Genomic DNA, 17,161 nt, shown 5'->3' on the forward strand with positions numbered 1-17,161 from the left:
AGAATTTTTTTTTTCCATGACGGTGTGTGTGAAAAACAAACAAATGTGCAGGATAACAGCTGCAGCTGCATAAATAGCTGCATAAATACCCAGTTCCTTCCTGCAAAGACTGGAGCTAAATTTATATGATTTACTGAGGGGTTCTTACAATCTGCAAGTATCTGTGGCTGTGGATGGAAGTGAGGCACAGTATTATGCTAGGTTTTTGTAGGACCAGGTTGGCCCTGATAATTTTTGGTTTGTAATAGACCAAAAACTCTAAATCATATCTTCTTTCAGTAGCTCATAGAGCTATGCAGAGAGCTGGAGAAGTCAAGTAAATTAATTTCTTGAGCTTCCATTTCCCATATCCTGCAATCTAATGATGCCTGAAAGTTAGAAGGAAAAAAAACCCAAATATTTTTGTCATTTTCTTCTGAAGATTCATCTGACATTACCATCTATAAAAGCACTGATTATTCTGGCTCACAGCTTCTCAGCTCCCCCAAATGAGGACTAATTAAGCATCATGTGGATGAGCATCATGAGAATTATATTTTATTCAGCCTTGTTTCTCTCAGACTATACTCAGGGTATAGCTCTCCACCACAAGGTTTTAAATAGCTTCTTGTAATTCTGGGATCAAAGAATGCAAAAAATCAAACACAGAGACACAGTAAGGCTTCAAGTGAAAGCTTGACCTGTAAAAGATGTTAATTTAATCCCACACTCATAATTGTCCTTTTGATAACTGTACAACAAACTCATTAGGATCCTGTGCAATGCCTCCTGTAGGAAGTCCCTGTCCAGGGAGAAAATAGTGGTAAACAAATAAACAAACCTTCCAAGCAAAAAAAAAGAAAAAGAGGAAAATATACACTTTAGTAATTTCTGCTCAAATGTCATACATGTAGGCATAGTGTGTGCCAGATGAACAGGATTTTATGGTATGGGGTAAATACCAAGACAGTGTCTCACTTGCTCTTGAGACTTCCAAACCAGTAGTTGACTGGCAGGTGCTATAAAGCCTCAAGATTAGCTGTGTGCAAAAATTATTAGAGTGGCAAAATGTTTTCAGGTTACTACCCTGAGGAGCATCTGGAAAAAAATATATTGTTTTTCTTTTACTGGCAATGGGATTTCACGCACAGTTGAATAACCCTTTTAAAGCACAACTTTGTCTTCCTAGTTCTTGTAAAAAATTAGGTTTTATGTGTTTCTTGAAAAATCTTTCAAAATATATTTGTGATAAGGCATATGGTAGCAAAAAGAGAAGACACTGTCTCTAACCTGGTAGTTCCCTTAAGACAATTTAGCTTTGACCTGGATTCCTGGTAGCTTATGTAATCAGTCCATAGACTGAATCAGCTCATGAGCCTCATTTGCAACAGTTTTGACTACTAATGTAATATATCCCAATATGCACAGAGCATATTCAGAGACCTATTGGTAGCCCCCCCAAAAAAGCTGCTTACATTCCTGCCTAACACTTTCTGTTTAAAAGAAGTTAACTCCTTCCCACCTACAACCACACTCCCCCCCCCCCCCCCGCCCCCCAACCCTTGCAACAAGATAAAGTTATTTAGAATAGTCAATGTCTGGAATTATAATTAACTATTAATAGATCTGAAAATGTACAAAGATAAATAATTAGTTTATATTAGACCTTAGCAAAAGCTCTTATCCATTTTTTGTAACATATTTTGATCTTAATTACAGAAAGACAGGTTGGACAAATATTTCTTCTCTTTTGCCACTTTGACTGGTGCCACCTCCTGAAATAGCTGCCCTTGGTTTCACCTGTCTCGCTCTTGTATCCAGTCAGTTGTCATTCACAGTCAGCAACAGAGCAGGTTGGATAGAATTTGGACTCCCAGCCAAAGCTGAAAAATACCTGAATTTGACTTATTTTCTCAGAGCTTGTTGTGCTCTTGAAAATTCAAGGTTCATTTTTAGTCTCTGGATTTTAGGTTTAATCTGTACGCCTCTCATGGTCAGCACATTTAGGTTATCAGCCAAGGCTCAACCAGAGTTCTGCTATTACATTTTCTCAGCTAAAATTCAGCACTTCTAAATAACTGATAAGGACACACTTCCAAATGATTTATATAGCAAGAGACTTCAAGGAACATATTTCATTTCAAATACTGTCAATCTTTGGGATTGGGAGCGTGCAAGACATTATTCTCAGCTTTCCTGAACATGTGTCCTCTGGTTAGGAGCTTGAACCACTACTTGCAAATACAAATTGACTTGTTGTGCATGGTGATGAGTTGTTCAAAACAGACACAGAAGTTCCTTCTGTGGGGAGGGTCCTTTCTTCCTCACTCAGCTGTTACCCTGGTGTGCACAAAGCCATGCTTCATTATTCATGAGATGCTTTTTCTGTCAAAATCCAGGGGATTTGGAGCAGGACTGACCCATGACCTTTTCAACTAGCAGGGACGAATAATTCATAAGGGGTGAAAATGGAAGCAAGACAAGCCATCTGAGGCCTAGGCATGATTACCTTCCAGGGGGACCTTCCCCACTCCCCAAGGAGTCTCAGTTACGAACCACTCCTCTGCACCCGTAACCTAATTCAGCTTCAGCTCCATCACAGGCCTGCAGCACTACTTACATCTTCAATAAAAGTCCATTTTGCCAGTATGATAGGACATTCTGCATGATGGAAAGACACTATTACCTTTCAGATGGAGATCTTACATTTAATGAGTGATGCTTAGCATGCAGCAAAAAGCATACAAGCAAATTTAGTTGCAGACAAAATTAGGATTCCAGCATTGCCTCTTTTAAATTAAATGCTTTATATCCTGGCTGTTGTGGAATTCCAGTCACTATTTTATACAGCTGAGGTGACATCAAGTTGATTCTTCTACTTTTCAAGCATCCCAAAGTTTGTAGTCAGTGAAGATGTTTTTTAAGACCACCATTCATTTCAAAACACATCTTGGCTTTTGGAAAACAGCTGAGCTGGTTCTGCTTAAAGAACAACGAACACATTATGGAAGGCCAGCAGTCTTTGATTATTAAATTAATAATATGCAGAACTGCTTTCAAAACATGTGATTTCATAGTCTGGTCTGCATGCCAATGCACAATATGTAGAAATCTGTGCCCTCCTGGAGGCTTATATTAGTCTAACGACTCATAAAAACAAAAAAAACCGTGTCAGTTCAGTGTGGAAGTCTGGTTTCAATTCACAAGAATTGACAAAAGCCACAAGAATAAAGCACCACGCATGAAATAACTTCTAAGGGGTAGAATATATGCTACATTTACTGAAACATGTAAAATTTGCACCTAAATTTTAAGTTCCTGCAGTAACTTAGGCAGTTAGCCCTAGATGTCTCTGTTTCTTCTCATGTCAGCAGAGAGAAAGCAAGTGCTCCAGATGTAGGTGCCTCAGGTCTGCAGGGAAAACTGATGCTTGTTTAGAGGAGACTGTTTTTCTGGGCACCAGCCGCTTGCCTCGAGGTAGGGGACTGGATGCCATTCAAGAACTCCTGTAATTGATTTCTGCTTGTTCAAAAGACAGGCTATAAGAAAATTTGAACTTTTTCAAAATGTAGAATCCCCCTGCAAGCTAAATACCAATCCTGATATGTTTCAGAGAAACTCATACCTACTAAATGAAACAAAATTCCTTTATTTCTGTTTATGAAGAGATCTATTAAATAAGCAATGAAAAAGCGCCTGGAAATTTTAAGAACGGGATATAATGACACAATAAACCAAATTTACATTCTAGTTTAAAAAATGGCATAAATTTGCTAGATATTGAAACTGTAAATTTGTTGTGTCCCTTATAAGAAATAAGCTTTGGCTGAATTTGCTGTTGCAAACCAGTAAGGGCATGAGATGGTTACAGAGACAACCACTCAAGGACTGTGACAATGACATGCAGGACAGAGAGGTTCCTCTTCAAGTGAGGAAAGAAAAGGTGAGACATTTTCCTGCAGCAGAGCTCACTGATGAGTTCAGCAGCTACATGCACAGCCTTTGTACAACCTGCCCATGCTCTCAGCAACACCCCTGAGCACTTCTGAAGCAGCAGTAAAATCAGTTTGCAGATTTGTCAAGATGTCAAACGCTGAACAAGACATACAGGGCATTTACCTTAGAAATGCCAAATGCATTTTAGAGCAAAAAAATCTGAAGACAAGATTCTCACTGCCCTGAATGCCTTGATGTTAAGAGCTCATGGGGCCCATTGTTTATGCTACTCTGGCTGGCATTCAGCCATGTGAATAAAAGAAAAGTGCTGAACTGATATTCTGTTTAAGGCTGAAGCATCATTAATTGCTTCAGAGCCATGTCAGGTCTTAGCAGATGGCAGAGAAGAGACTGAATTTCTGACATTTTTAATTAAAATGTAACCCCTATTATTATGGGATTAATAGTTATATAAATATAGCTGCACAATTTTAATGGACATTTGGTAAGAGCCAAATTCTGTAATTTTTGTAGACTTGACTAAGAAGGTTTAAAAACAGGTGAACGCATGTTTGTAGCTCTTGTGATTTCATCACTAATCTTACAAGCATTTTTCTGAAGGTTGCTCCTACAGTCAAGAGAACATAGTGAAAACTTCAACCCCACTTTTTTCCCCTATAGATCCACATTCATTGCAAAGCTTTCAAAGGAAAATGTTTAAATCCCTCAAATTAGATAGCGAGGTTCCCAAAAGCAGAGATATGTATTAAGACATGTAAATGCCACACTTGGGGTGACAGGATGCAATGACACTTTGACAGAGGGAAGCCTCTTTTCACTAAGGTTGATCTGAGCTACCAAGACTCTGCTTCCCTGTCTGGATTTTGGCCAAGACAGCTTTGACCAGCAGTGATAGAGGCATGTGCTCAGCTGCCTTGTCTGCAAGCTGGCACTATGCCCTGAGGCAGAGCCACTCCCCAAACCTGTTCCCACCATGGGCTTCATTACACCCCAGCCTTAGATGAGCTTTTGACCGTGGCACCAAGTACATCTTCCCATCTGCAGCCCAACCAAGCTTCCCATGGGCTGGATTTTGATAATCATAACTTGTCACTGGGAACATCAGGCCCTCCTTGTCCTCTACCACTTGTGTGCAAATGACAAAATTGTTTGAGAAATGAGGGGGGTCTTGCATACCAGTTGTTCTGTTAAAACAGGGAAGAATAATCAAGTCACTTTTTGTTTCATGGTATAACTTTTGTGGTTTACTAGCTCTTAATGAGTCTTCAACATGAGTCTAATAAAAAAGGGTGTGTGTTGTGTTTCTCTTGACTAGCACAAGGCCAGAAAAGCCACTATCACGTCTCTGTCAAGTCCAAATGTGACACTCTCAGTGCCAAAAACCTGGGTATCATTTACTTGACAAGTCTGAGACCCTCCCTCATGTGTAGTGCTTATGCTGCTTCACACATGTCCCAGTACATCCTGACACCCTGCTGCTTTGTGTGGGGGCCATATCCTCACCTTCACCCTCCTGCTGGGGGCTGAAAGGAGGGGAAGACCTTACACCACAGAAAGCCTTCCTGGAAAAGGCATGTGAAAGAAAACAGGTGCTATTGCACTTGGACTGAGCCTTCTCTCTGGCTCCTACATGTGGATGGGCGGTGGAGGGAGGTGAGCAGCTGAGGCAGGAGCAGAGAGTACTGCTCCACTGTGGCAGTGTCCTCTCAGTACAGTTTTGGCTGGCCCTGAATCACACATGGTGTGCATTCAGGCACCCTGTCTCCCCCAGAGTCCTTGCAAACCTGTGCTGCAGGGGCCTGGGGTTCCTGTCTTGGGTCACAACAGGGCACAGCTATCAGGAGTGCCCTGAGGTGCAGCACACTGGCCTCATAGGGGAGACCCACAAGTACTATAGATGGACATAAACAGGCATTTCTGCCCAAAGCAGCCTCTACAGTTTGCTGCTTATCCCTCTCCCAACCATCTACATGCATACCAGCATGGGCAGTGGATGTAACATAGATTGCTTCCTGCTCTGGGCCACCACAGGGTTGGCAAATGATCCATGTTTGTCCCTGTATGGGGATGTGGATGTGAGGGGACAGAAGGCATGTCCAGGGAGAGGAAAAGGGCAAGAATGGCATTTTTCAGCAGAGACATGATACGCGGGAAGACCCTGTCATGCTGAGGTTATCTTGGCACTATGAGACTGTGAGATACAGACTATGAGGAACTGGTCTATAAAACACCTGTGGGTGCTAATCTGCACACACACTGTGTAGATGACTGGGCAGGAAGGCTGAGGCAGAAGAGCTTTGGGACTGTGACTATTCTCCCTTCTCTTCTACATCTTCAAACTGCAAATTACCAGTTGAATTTCCTTATCCATAGAAACAGCGTGCAATTGCAAAGAGTTTCAGAGCACCCCTGGTGTTTCTGCCAGGGTCCCAGAAGCAGCCTCTTGGAAGCTCCTTTTGGGACCTGTGGTGGTGTCTTGGGGGATGCTCTTCTGCATCCTCCTTTGAGAGGGAGAAGGATGGAGTGGGCTGCACTCTAAGCATGTGTGATAAAGAAATTTAAAAACTCCTTGGGTTTTTCTGAACAGCAGCTACTTGCTGGGTACAACACTTGTCAAAGTGCAGCACATTCACTCATCCTCCAGTGATCTGTACAGAAATAATTATTGCAAAAATCTTTTTTAATCCCCAGTGTGTGAATTTCATACTGACATTGATACCCTGCAGAGTAACAGATATGTTCAGGGTAATGGGATCACTCAAAATTATTCCCTTCCACAACAGAAACTGCTGTAACAGTTGCATTGCTTCTAACAAATTGTAGGATTACTTTTTGTTTTTTAAAGTGTTGCGGTATTGTGAATCCAATTTAGCCTTATCTTCTGGCTTCTCACGCTTGCCCAGTGATTAATGCAAGGTGCCAGGTACTGTCACACCAGGATGACAGCACCATGTGACTGCTTCATGCAAGGGTGAGCCATTTTGGAAGAGGTGACCCAAGAGCATGCCACCTGCTAAGGATGCCCAAACCCCCCCTGCACCCCACTTTACCTGGGCTGGGGCACTGGAGGAGAGGTGGGTCAGGTCCCCGATCCTGGCAGCTGCCCGTGGGTCGCTGGAGCTGATGAGGACAGGGGCACTGATCTCCATGGAGTGCCGGTTGCTGGCGGCCTGGGAGGACTTATGTGTCATGCTGAGGGCGGTGAAGGAGTGGCGCTTCTTGGCGTTCTTCTTGCCTTCCACCTGCCTCTGGGAGGCTCCGGCAGCCCCCGCAGCGGCCAGCGTGGAGCACGGAGCCAGACCCACCGCCGCTGCCGCTGCCACCGCCACCGTCTCCGTCGCCAGCGGCATGTCACAGCCAGAGGCTGCGGCAGAGCACGTCTTGTCCATCTCCATGAGCTGCTTGGCAGATTCATTCAGCTGTGTGGGGAGGAAAAGGGAAAGATAAAGAAGTTGTTGAGAGTGATGAGATTCCCTCCACTGCAGAAAAGGAGGCTCAGTGGGACCTTATCTCTCTCTACAACCACCTGAAAGGAGGTTATAGCATGGTGAGGGTTGGCCTCTTCTCCCAGGTAACAACTGACAGGACAAGAGGAAATGGCCTCATGCTGTGCCAGGAGAGGTTTGGAATAGGATATTAGGAAAAAAATCCTTCACTGAAAGGGTTGTCAAGCTGGAATAGGCTGCCCTGGAAAGTGGTGGAATCACTGTGCCTGGAGGTATTTCAAAGACTTAATAGACATGGCACCTCAAGGTCATGGTTTAGGGGTGGGCTTGGCAATGCTGAATTAACAGCTGGACTGGATGGTCTTAGAGGTCTTTTCCAACCTAAATGATTCTATGATTCTATGAATTTATTTGATTTATGAGCCCAGATGAATTATTGCCATCCACTTGTTAATGCCAGGAAGATCAAAAGAGGCAAAGTAAGCATCCAGAAGAGTTAAGCTAGAACCAGGCACCATAAATTGGTCCACATGAAGCTACATTTCAAACACAGCTTCCCCAAAACCGCTTGTCCCAGGCTGCTGAGTCAGAGCCTGGGGAAGGAGGCAGGAGCCTCTTCATCAGTTTTGCTATTCTCAGTTCCATCACGGGCCCATGCTTGACATTTGCCACACATGGTTTTGATCCAAGGGTACAGCTTCCAAATCTTCCCAGTTTCATCTCCCTGCCTCCCAGGTTATCCAAATACAGAATGGAATGCATTTTCCCTAGCTGTATCACCTAAACTTTGGAAGAGCTTGATGGCCACTGCAAGATTTGCTCAGGGTCCAGCTTGAAAAAGTGGTCTCATCAGTTATTTTGAAAAGTTTAACACTTGACCTACAGCCCATGAACTCTGCACTAGGAGGCTCAGGCCAGCTCTCAGCCTGTAGTTTCTCACCCAATCCACACTCACAGATAACCTGGTGTCTATGCAGGCCAGAGGCATGCTGGGTGGCACAATCCTGTCATTGAAGTCTCTTACCTCCCAACCTTCATACCTCATCCAGAAAAGCTACACTGTACATGGCTGGAGAGATTTCAGGCCCTCAGGGATGCTACCGTCACTAATGATACATGAAGTGCACTCTGAAGTCAGCAGTGCTTTCTGCACAGCACTCATTGCCAATACATCTTCCCTCGAGGGATGTTAACAGCTGATGGAAAATGCCACATTTTGCCAACAGACCTTTATATTAAACTAGGATACACTGCAATATGTTTGCATTTAATGAACAAAAACAACATATGAGAATGGGAGCCACAGCTAATGCACACGTGCTTCTGCATTCACTGCTATTCTGAGACCCACAAAAACCAAAGGTGTGTGTAATACTGTTCTGGACCAAAATAAGGCCATTTTTTTTTCTATAGCTACTTTTATGAATGATGGCAGACTCCAAGAAACAGTTGAGGACACGGTCTTCCAAGGCTCTAAATAGGAAAAAAAAGAAGAATAATTTCTGCTCCAAGCCAAGCCAATTTAGAAACCTAACACAAGTGGAAATAAAAGGGAAAAATATGGGGAAGGGAAAGATAACAACAGAAACGTGCAGTTAAACAAATGTGTAATTGCATAGCTTTTCTAACTCCCAACCGCTGTCACCATGCCGTAAATAAAAGAATAGATGTTGCTAGCCTTAGCCCGGTCCTCCTGAGTTTGAAAGCACTTCTGACTCCACAAGGACTCATTCAGTGTAACAGAACACTAACCTAGAAAGTAAACCTCAACTTGCAGGATCCTTCTTCTGTGACAGCTTCCACTAAGTCAACCAAGAGCCTCCAATTAATGATGCTCCACTACTTTCAGAGCTGCTGGGAGTCCTGCAACCATTCAATTAGCAAGTCATTTTCCCAGCTGCACTGTCCAACTTGAGACCATGCTTACAGCCAGCATAGTGCACTGCACCTGCCAATTTTCGCTGATAACAGCTGATCCTATTTCAGATTCTTCAGAAACGTCCATTATTTCCCACTTCATCATGCTCTAAATTGGTACAACCTAATATTTGCCAGCAGGCTCCAAGTTGCAAGGAAACCAGATGGTTCCCCTCCCTTAAGTAAGTGTTACAGCTCTGCTTACCCCATTGATGAAGATAGTCTAGCTGAATTACTTGAAATATTAAGGAGAAAAGGATAAAGCTATCAAATATGTATGACTCTTCAACAGCAGAGGGTGAGGTAATTTTTGCTAATCAACAGCAAGAAGAAAAAGAATACATTTTAATTCTTTGAGATAGGAAAAAATAGACTTAAAAAAAAGAATTTAGAACTTCTGATTTTACAGCGTGCTACATGTGGACAATGAAGTGCTCCAGCTCTTGATATCAAGCTCTGAATCTCTTGTAAGAATTAGATTATAAATCCCACTGTCTGGAATCCAATTTAACACTGAAGCTGTTCTTTTTAAAACAACAAAATCCCTTACTTTTTCGTTCAAAGTAGCACCTAGTTGAAATGTCAATAAGAAAGCAAGCATCTAAACATGAAGTGATAAAAAATAACCCTGTATTGATATAAACAAAAGTAAATCTCTATATCAGTAGAAGAATGAAGACAGAAAGAAAACTCCTCCCCAAACAGTCAAGCTAATGAACTTTTGAGAATGTCAGAGGTTTCCTGAAATACTGGGAAAAAACTATTTTGGTCTGCCAAGATAAAAAATGCTTTATAGCCTTGCAACTTTATTTTTGTAGAGAACTGTTTTTAAACAGCTTTGCCCACAGATGCTGGAAAGTACTTCCCAAATAGGCTATGAATGCCAGAGAAAAGTCTGCTTACTACTTTGTAAAAGCAAACAGTTTTTCCTCTTCACAAAAAAACTTTTAGAAACCATTTTTTAAAACATAAACATGATTGAAAATTTCTTATTTTAAACTCTGAATATGTAAACAAGCATTGCTTTCTGGTGTCTGTCATCTGATCTTCAGGCAGATTTGCTTTCAGATGAAAAGCTTAATGGAAAGTTCTGACCCACAGTCAGTGTCAGGAATTTGACATTTCTGGAAGCCTGTAGCTCTTATGACAGTCTCTAAAGAACTCAACTTTCTCACTCAGTTTTGATTCCTTCTCTAGAAAGATCTTACATTTGTGTTTGTCGTCCTGCTAAACCCAAAGTGACTTGAGACTTCTACCTTTCAGACTGCAGAGTGACTGATTTTACCCCAAATCCATTCTTTGTAAAGGGGATGTCCTAAAAGACTTGACATAAGATTTAGAGGGATAAGGCTTGGATTTGAATGCCAAACCAGTCAAACATTCCCAGCAGCCCTGCAATCCTGTCTAGAAGGGCAAAATCTTGCAACAGCAAGCCTTATATTATCTGAGGTACTTTATCATGCAAGAGATGTGATGAGATGGTGCAGTAAAACTGTCCACAGTGTCCCAGTGACTATTGGCTGTGAGTCCTGCATGCTGAGATAAGGATGCACCAGTCTCAGATCATGGAGCTACTGTGCCTATTTCTCAGGAACTCCTTCCCCAGTTGTGAGTAATCGTACTGGAGACAGCTCCAGCTCATCTCTTTTTGGGAGTGAAGAAGTGTGGGAGTGGAATACCTCTGTGCACAGAGCCTTGTTCACCTCCAAACAACCTTTTCCTACAATGGGAGCAGTAATCAACTGCTCTTCATTAAAAATTTGGTGGCCTTGATCAGGAAGGCATACTCTTCACCTTGCCACAATGCAAGCTGTCATGACATTAGTGTCCAAGCAGAGAGCCCATGAGATATGAACTGAGAGGTTTTTTCATTCTTGTGGGTTTTAGATATGACTGTCTTAGATACTCTACTTGTATCCTATGTGGTAAAGACTTTACCACGTAGGTGACAAATACTAAGCTACATCATTCAGGACTTCTCCACTGCCAAAATTATTTTTTATTAGTCTCCACATAAATCTCTTTTTTTTTCTGCAGAATGTCTTATGGTGAGTTTCTCTCAGTCTCTGTTGCACGTGCTTGCATGCAGATATACACACACACTTCTAATTTCTAATAGGGTTTAAAAGAGATCACCTGTAAATGCTTTCAACTTATTTCTCTTTTAAGGATGAGCAAGTATGGGAGTGAAACTGTCATCTACACTGATGGTCCCATGTGGGACCAAATACGTCCTTTATGTCCCAATATGACTTAATGAATTACAGTTTCAATGGGCAACATTATGCACCTACTTACATACCCCAGATGGAATGAAGAGTAAGGAAAACCTACTTCTTGTCCAGTGTGGGTGACAATTAACTCTAGGTTTAGTTCAAATAGCAAATTATTACTTTGGAATTTGTTGTTGTTATTATTATGGAGCAAGAGAGAAACATGGGAAATTTAGGTCAGATTTAAATAATTTATCCTTACTAGATGTCCCTTGACAAATATGCCAGTGCATTTACTAATCCATGTTAGTGGCAAAATTATTCTATCCCAGTTCAGACGTCCAAGGGACACTTTGATACACCGTGGTCACAGCAGCAGCTCCGGGGTTGTGGTGTTTCCCTGATAGTGCTGTCTTCTGTAAGAAGGAGGACTATTCTGCTATTGAATACTCTTAATTTCTAGTAATTTAGGTCTGGGTTAGGGATTCAATTCTGACTGACATCTGCCCTACCAGAGACAGGACCTCTCTGTGTGGCTTACAAATATACTTCAGCATGTACTTGGTACTGTGCAGACCAAAGTGTTACTAATGTGTGACTAAAATGTCATTCTTCTCTAAATAAGAAAAGATTGCTTAAATTCTCAGTTTTATACATGTGATTCAGTATTTTGATAAATTGGAGCCAATTTGGACCAGAAAGTACACTTTATTAAGACTTTCACTTGCTGCAAAATCTTTTTTTACTGTCTTTATGGAAACTATTAGCTAAAGAATGGTGCTTTTCAAATACAGGTATAAGACTCAAACCAGTTTTAAAAGCAAAAAGTTGCAAATCCCCTCAAATCTCTACATATCTAATACAAAAGAACAAAAGGAAAGAAAAAATATCGTGCTCAACTTTTTAGAAAGGAACCACTGAGCAGAGCAGAAAACAAAATTAAAATTATTAATAAAACATCTTCACAATGTCCCCCTGAAAGACTGAAAATATTTTCACCTCGGGACTGCTGATTTTTATACTTTATGGTTCATAAATATTGAGAAGATCATGCAAATCCCTATTTTATGCCTTGCGGAGACTTTGGCAACTTGCAGTTCTATATCTGATTTTGTGATTAAAATAAACAGTCTGAATTTATTACTGCATTTTCACTTCGGAGTAGGTACTTTCAGGAAATACTAAGTTCATAAAGTGACCTCATTAAACTACTTTACTAGTATTATAATTTATGTTCTGAAGCACAGTGAGATTATTAAGTAACTAAGGGCATAACTATACAAGATTCTTCTGTCTCTGCTGGGTTTCTGAGAGGATTGCATCTGTAAAAGCATTTTCAGACCCAAAAAGTAGTCTTTCAGAGAGCTAGAACAGTTTTTCCTTACTATTATCCCTGCTGGCAAATTCAGGATACAATCTTTCTTCTGCTGTAGCCAAGTAACAGAACAGCCTTTGATTCAAATGGACATTAAGAGGAAGTACGTAATACTTTCTTTACCTGATACTTTACATATTCTTTGGTAAGTTAGTACAGAGGACACACAGCAATTCCAAGAGCTTGCTAGTGGGATATTAGCAGAGAAATTTGTGCCAAAGGCTCTTCGACCTCGTCATATTGAATGTATCTATGATTTTAATCTTTTATGTTTTGTTAATTCTGATTTAAAAGTGTTTAGAGAAAGCCTCCAAAGTTCTCCATGGACAATTTAAATTCATTCAGCAAAACCTACAAAATCGTACCTCAATTATTCATTTAGGCACCATCTTATGAAGAGTAATTAGTAAGGCACAGTTTAGGAGAAAATATTATAGACATACCAAAGCAGCACTTAATGGTTTTGTGTTAATCTCTAACAATCCACTATTGCCTTTTCTAATTTATTGCCAGAGAGGAACAAGCAAATCTGGAACAGATTTTCTGCAAGTGGTTTATCCATCATAGAAGATAGATTTCTGAGACCCACACTGTGATTGAGAGCAGAGTTATTCCATTCACCCAGAAAATATAAGAAGCACAGTACATGTGCTTGCTTGAACAGATTAAAATGAAATGATAGCTGCAGAAATACTTTCCTAGGACACATCTCAAACTTCAAGTGTTCTGTTCCTCCAGCCATGGGTTGAGGCATATGTCTCATTCTCTTTTCCAAAATCCTGCTAAATATGTCAGCATGTTCTCAAGGAAGGAAGTCCCTAAAACCCTACAGTAGACATCCTTCCTAACCAGGGCCATCCACATACACAACAACGTATAGTCCAGAAAAAGCAAGCCAATAATTTTTGTCTACAACATGGGTCTTTGAAAGGCAGCAGTACTTAGCAATCTATTTGCCTGTCCTACAAGATCTTTCTCATTTAGCAGCAATGTCACTTCTAACGCACTGAGGGGCTGAAGGAATGTAGCATATTAGAACAGCATGTGCTTGGATGAGCGTGTCATCATGATCCTGCAGAATGAAAATAAATGATGCGTGCAGCAGAAGTAAACACTAAGCCCTGGGTGGTGAACTGGGATTTTTTTTTTGCTTCCCCTTTTTTTCTGAATAGTTTTAAGAAGGAAAATGGTTTGCAGTGGTGGAGAACAAGTTTGATGTATCCCAGAGAAATGCATTATCTGCTGCAAAGTCTGTTCAGAAGTTAAGCACAGCAAGAAACCTTATGGAAATTAATGTCTAAAGAACTGAGAAGAAAGAAAATAAAACGAAATGCAATATCATTAAAAATAGATTACCTCACCAAAAAGAAGTATGCCTTCTACATCCCACTCCACTTCCTGAAACAATGCTAGCTATTTAGCCTTCAGCTCTAAGTATGAGGACTCTCTTGCTCTGATCTGTCATCTCTGAATCTCTGATCTACTGTGCGCCTTCGATATGCCTAAGGATTTCCTTTTTCTTTCTATCTGTCCCCTATAGACACCCTTTTCCATAATGAGACACTCCTGACTGCACCAAAGCTACTTTGAAAGCAAGAAGTGTAACCAAATACAGCTTTACTCAACATCAGAAAAAGTGGGAGAATACAGCCTATTTTTACTTATAAATTATTCAGAAAGCTAAATAAAAAGTGCAGTCATGAATTCATGGGCTTGATCCTAATTCCTTTGAAGTCAGTGGCAAAACTCCAGCTGCCTTCAACAGTGGAAGGACTGGTGCCCATCTGGCATCAATTTCAGTACCAGAAGAGTCCCTGTTGAAGCTTGTGTAGATTTTACTGACAAACTATTTTTTCATCAAAAAATGAAACTCATTGGAACTTATGTATTTCCCAGGAACTTGCTTGTTTTGACAAGATGTCCATCAGGAAATTGTTTTGCAGATGATGTTTCTCAGCTAAGACAAGAAATTACCAAAGCCACAGTGGTTTAGGCATTTAACAGTACTCCTGACTGAAAGTCCCTGTGTGGGGGAATAGGCATGGGAGACCTGAAACAACACTAACACTTTCCAAATAGAAAGCCACCAGCTTTCTGGCCATGCTGAGTATACTTCACTGTTGTTCTTGTAAACTGGAAAACCTTTGTGACTCCCCTCCTGAGTCCAGGTGTCTGTCTGCACCATGAGGGAAGAGGTTGGTGCTAGCAGAAGTGTGAGCAGCCTTACACTGGGCAGCAACCTCGGTGGGACCTGGATGAATCAGGAGGCTTTGAGGAGCAGTTCAGATGATGTCTTCATTCCTCACCAAAACCTGGCAGCTGTACAAGCCCTGTATCATTACAGCCAGTTACTGCTAGGAAGGGAAGCCCTCTGAAGGAGTTTTGTGCTGAATCTAGAAAGCCCTTCACTTGTGCAAACTTCCACTGTGAGCCAGCTGGACCTAAAAACTTCAGCCCAGGCTAGGAAAGATTGTTTAGATCCTGGAACAGACCTGTATGGATCACATATAACTCTACACAATATCTTTAAAAAGAGTCAAGTTTTGTGTTTCCAGAGTTTTCAGGCAACTTTCTACCTCCTTCCTTAATGTTTCACAAGGCTCCTGTGCTATTGCTTACTCAAGTGATCAACAATAACCATAAAATTATGAATTAACTGAAAAGTGACAAGTTAAATACCACCAACTGAGGAAATTAAATACCCCCAGCTAAGTGCAGAGGATGTCTACAGAGTTAATGCATGCATCAAGCCTGGGAGTCAGAGCAAATGGCTTCCAAATTATGGTGTGTGGCCCTAAGTAATTATAAATGGGATTGTGAACCAGGAACATCATGCTCATGTTGTTGCAGAGACCCTTCTCTTTCTAACAGCTGCACTGTGCGCACATGCTACCAGACATGACATTGTACCCTTTTGCTCATGCTCAGATTTGTTCCTGGAAATGTAGTTCTTGAGAAGGTTGGTTTTGGAATGATCAGGGTTGTGTGAAAGAAGCAACAATAACATGTCATTTTTTAAAGAAAAACCCTTGCTTCTAGCTTAATGAGAGATAAGGAGGAAAGAAAAAAACCCATGTATTTGCTGAAGTCCTTTATAAATTTGATAAGAAAAGTGTTCTAGTGGGTAATGAGAAAAAGACCCACACCATCACCTCACATCATCAATGCTATCTGCAGAAAGCATGAAGTTGGATAAATCTTTGGAGGTCTTGGAAGCTCTTGGAAATTCAGCACAAGTAGCCCATAGGAAAGCTAAAGTAATTTTTCAAGTAATGCAAGGCTTTGCCTGCACTGAGCAAGCAAGAAGTCTTTGTTCAGTGATTTAAAACTTTGTGTAGAATAAGAAATCTTGTGCAATCAGGGAAAATTAAGTTTTATGTGCTTCAACTGAAGATTACCTGTGGGGAATCACATACAAATAAATGCACTGTACTCTCTATCGCTGATAAAGCAGAAATGAAGAATGAAAGCAAATGCCAAGAAAATGTTTTGGTTCAATTGCTTATAAAAGGAACCAAGGTATACACAATTCAAGCAGATATTAGCACTAAAGGGTTGTGATGAACAGCCTTTTCCCTGTGTGTGCTATATTTAGAGACCTTTATTCTACATAGTGTTCCACCTTCTGCTTCCCAAATACAAGACAAAAAAGGACTCCTGGATGTGGTACATGGCATTTGCAATAGTGTGACATCCCATGGGGCTGTATAGTTAGATTCTGTGTGCATGGAGCTCCTGCTACAGCTGGCTATAAAGCAAGGTTGCTGGTTGTGGTGGAGGGCTCCTGCACCAGCTCCAGCGTCACACTGCATGTTTGTCTGGAAGCAGCCAATGCTTGTCAGCCGTCTGTCACAACACTGCTGCAACTTTGGAGAGATGCATCCAGCCTTTGGGTTTATTATTTGCCAGTTGGGGTGAAAGTATGAGTCAGGACAAATTGTGCTGCTGTTTCACCAAACTATGGGATGACTCCCTAGAGGGAGAGTTCTGAGATGCTTTTCTGAAATGGGGGATGAATTATATGCGTTTGAAAAGGGAAGCTGCACCAGGATACATGAATCGTTTATGTGACAGGGAGACTGGTCTTCTTAACTATGCACACAGATAAAAAAAAGGAATTGTGCTGAGGGAGACATGACTTGACAGCCTGAGTTTGTGTCTCCTGTGGTTATTACAGTGCAAACTCTGCTTTGAATTGCCTGCACATTTAAAGCACCTTCTTCCCACATAGATGTGCTGATGCCTGGTACAGCAGCATGGCTCTTTTTCCTCAG

At 41.3% G+C, this 17,161-nt stretch overlaps 1 protein-coding gene across 1 annotated transcript in view; it reads right to left on the minus strand.

The window, feature by feature from the left end:
• Positions 1–17,161, minus strand: part of SH3RF3 (SH3 domain containing ring finger 3) — a gene marked incomplete at its 3' end in the record, with an annotated part of 242,741 nt that overhangs the window by 52,003 nt on the left and 173,577 nt on the right. Inside the window, exon 4 of the mRNA XM_084201310.1 lies at positions 6,987–7,355. Within this exon, the coding sequence (XP_084057436.1) occupies positions 6,987–7,355 (369 nt within the window). The remainder of the gene's footprint in view (positions 1–6,986; positions 7,356–17,161) is intronic.

The sequence above is a fragment of the Fringilla coelebs genome, assembly GCF_963513975.1.
Source record: "Fringilla coelebs genome assembly, chromosome: 2".
NCBI classification, from domain to species: Eukaryota; Metazoa; Chordata; class Aves; order Passeriformes; family Fringillidae; genus Fringilla; species Fringilla coelebs.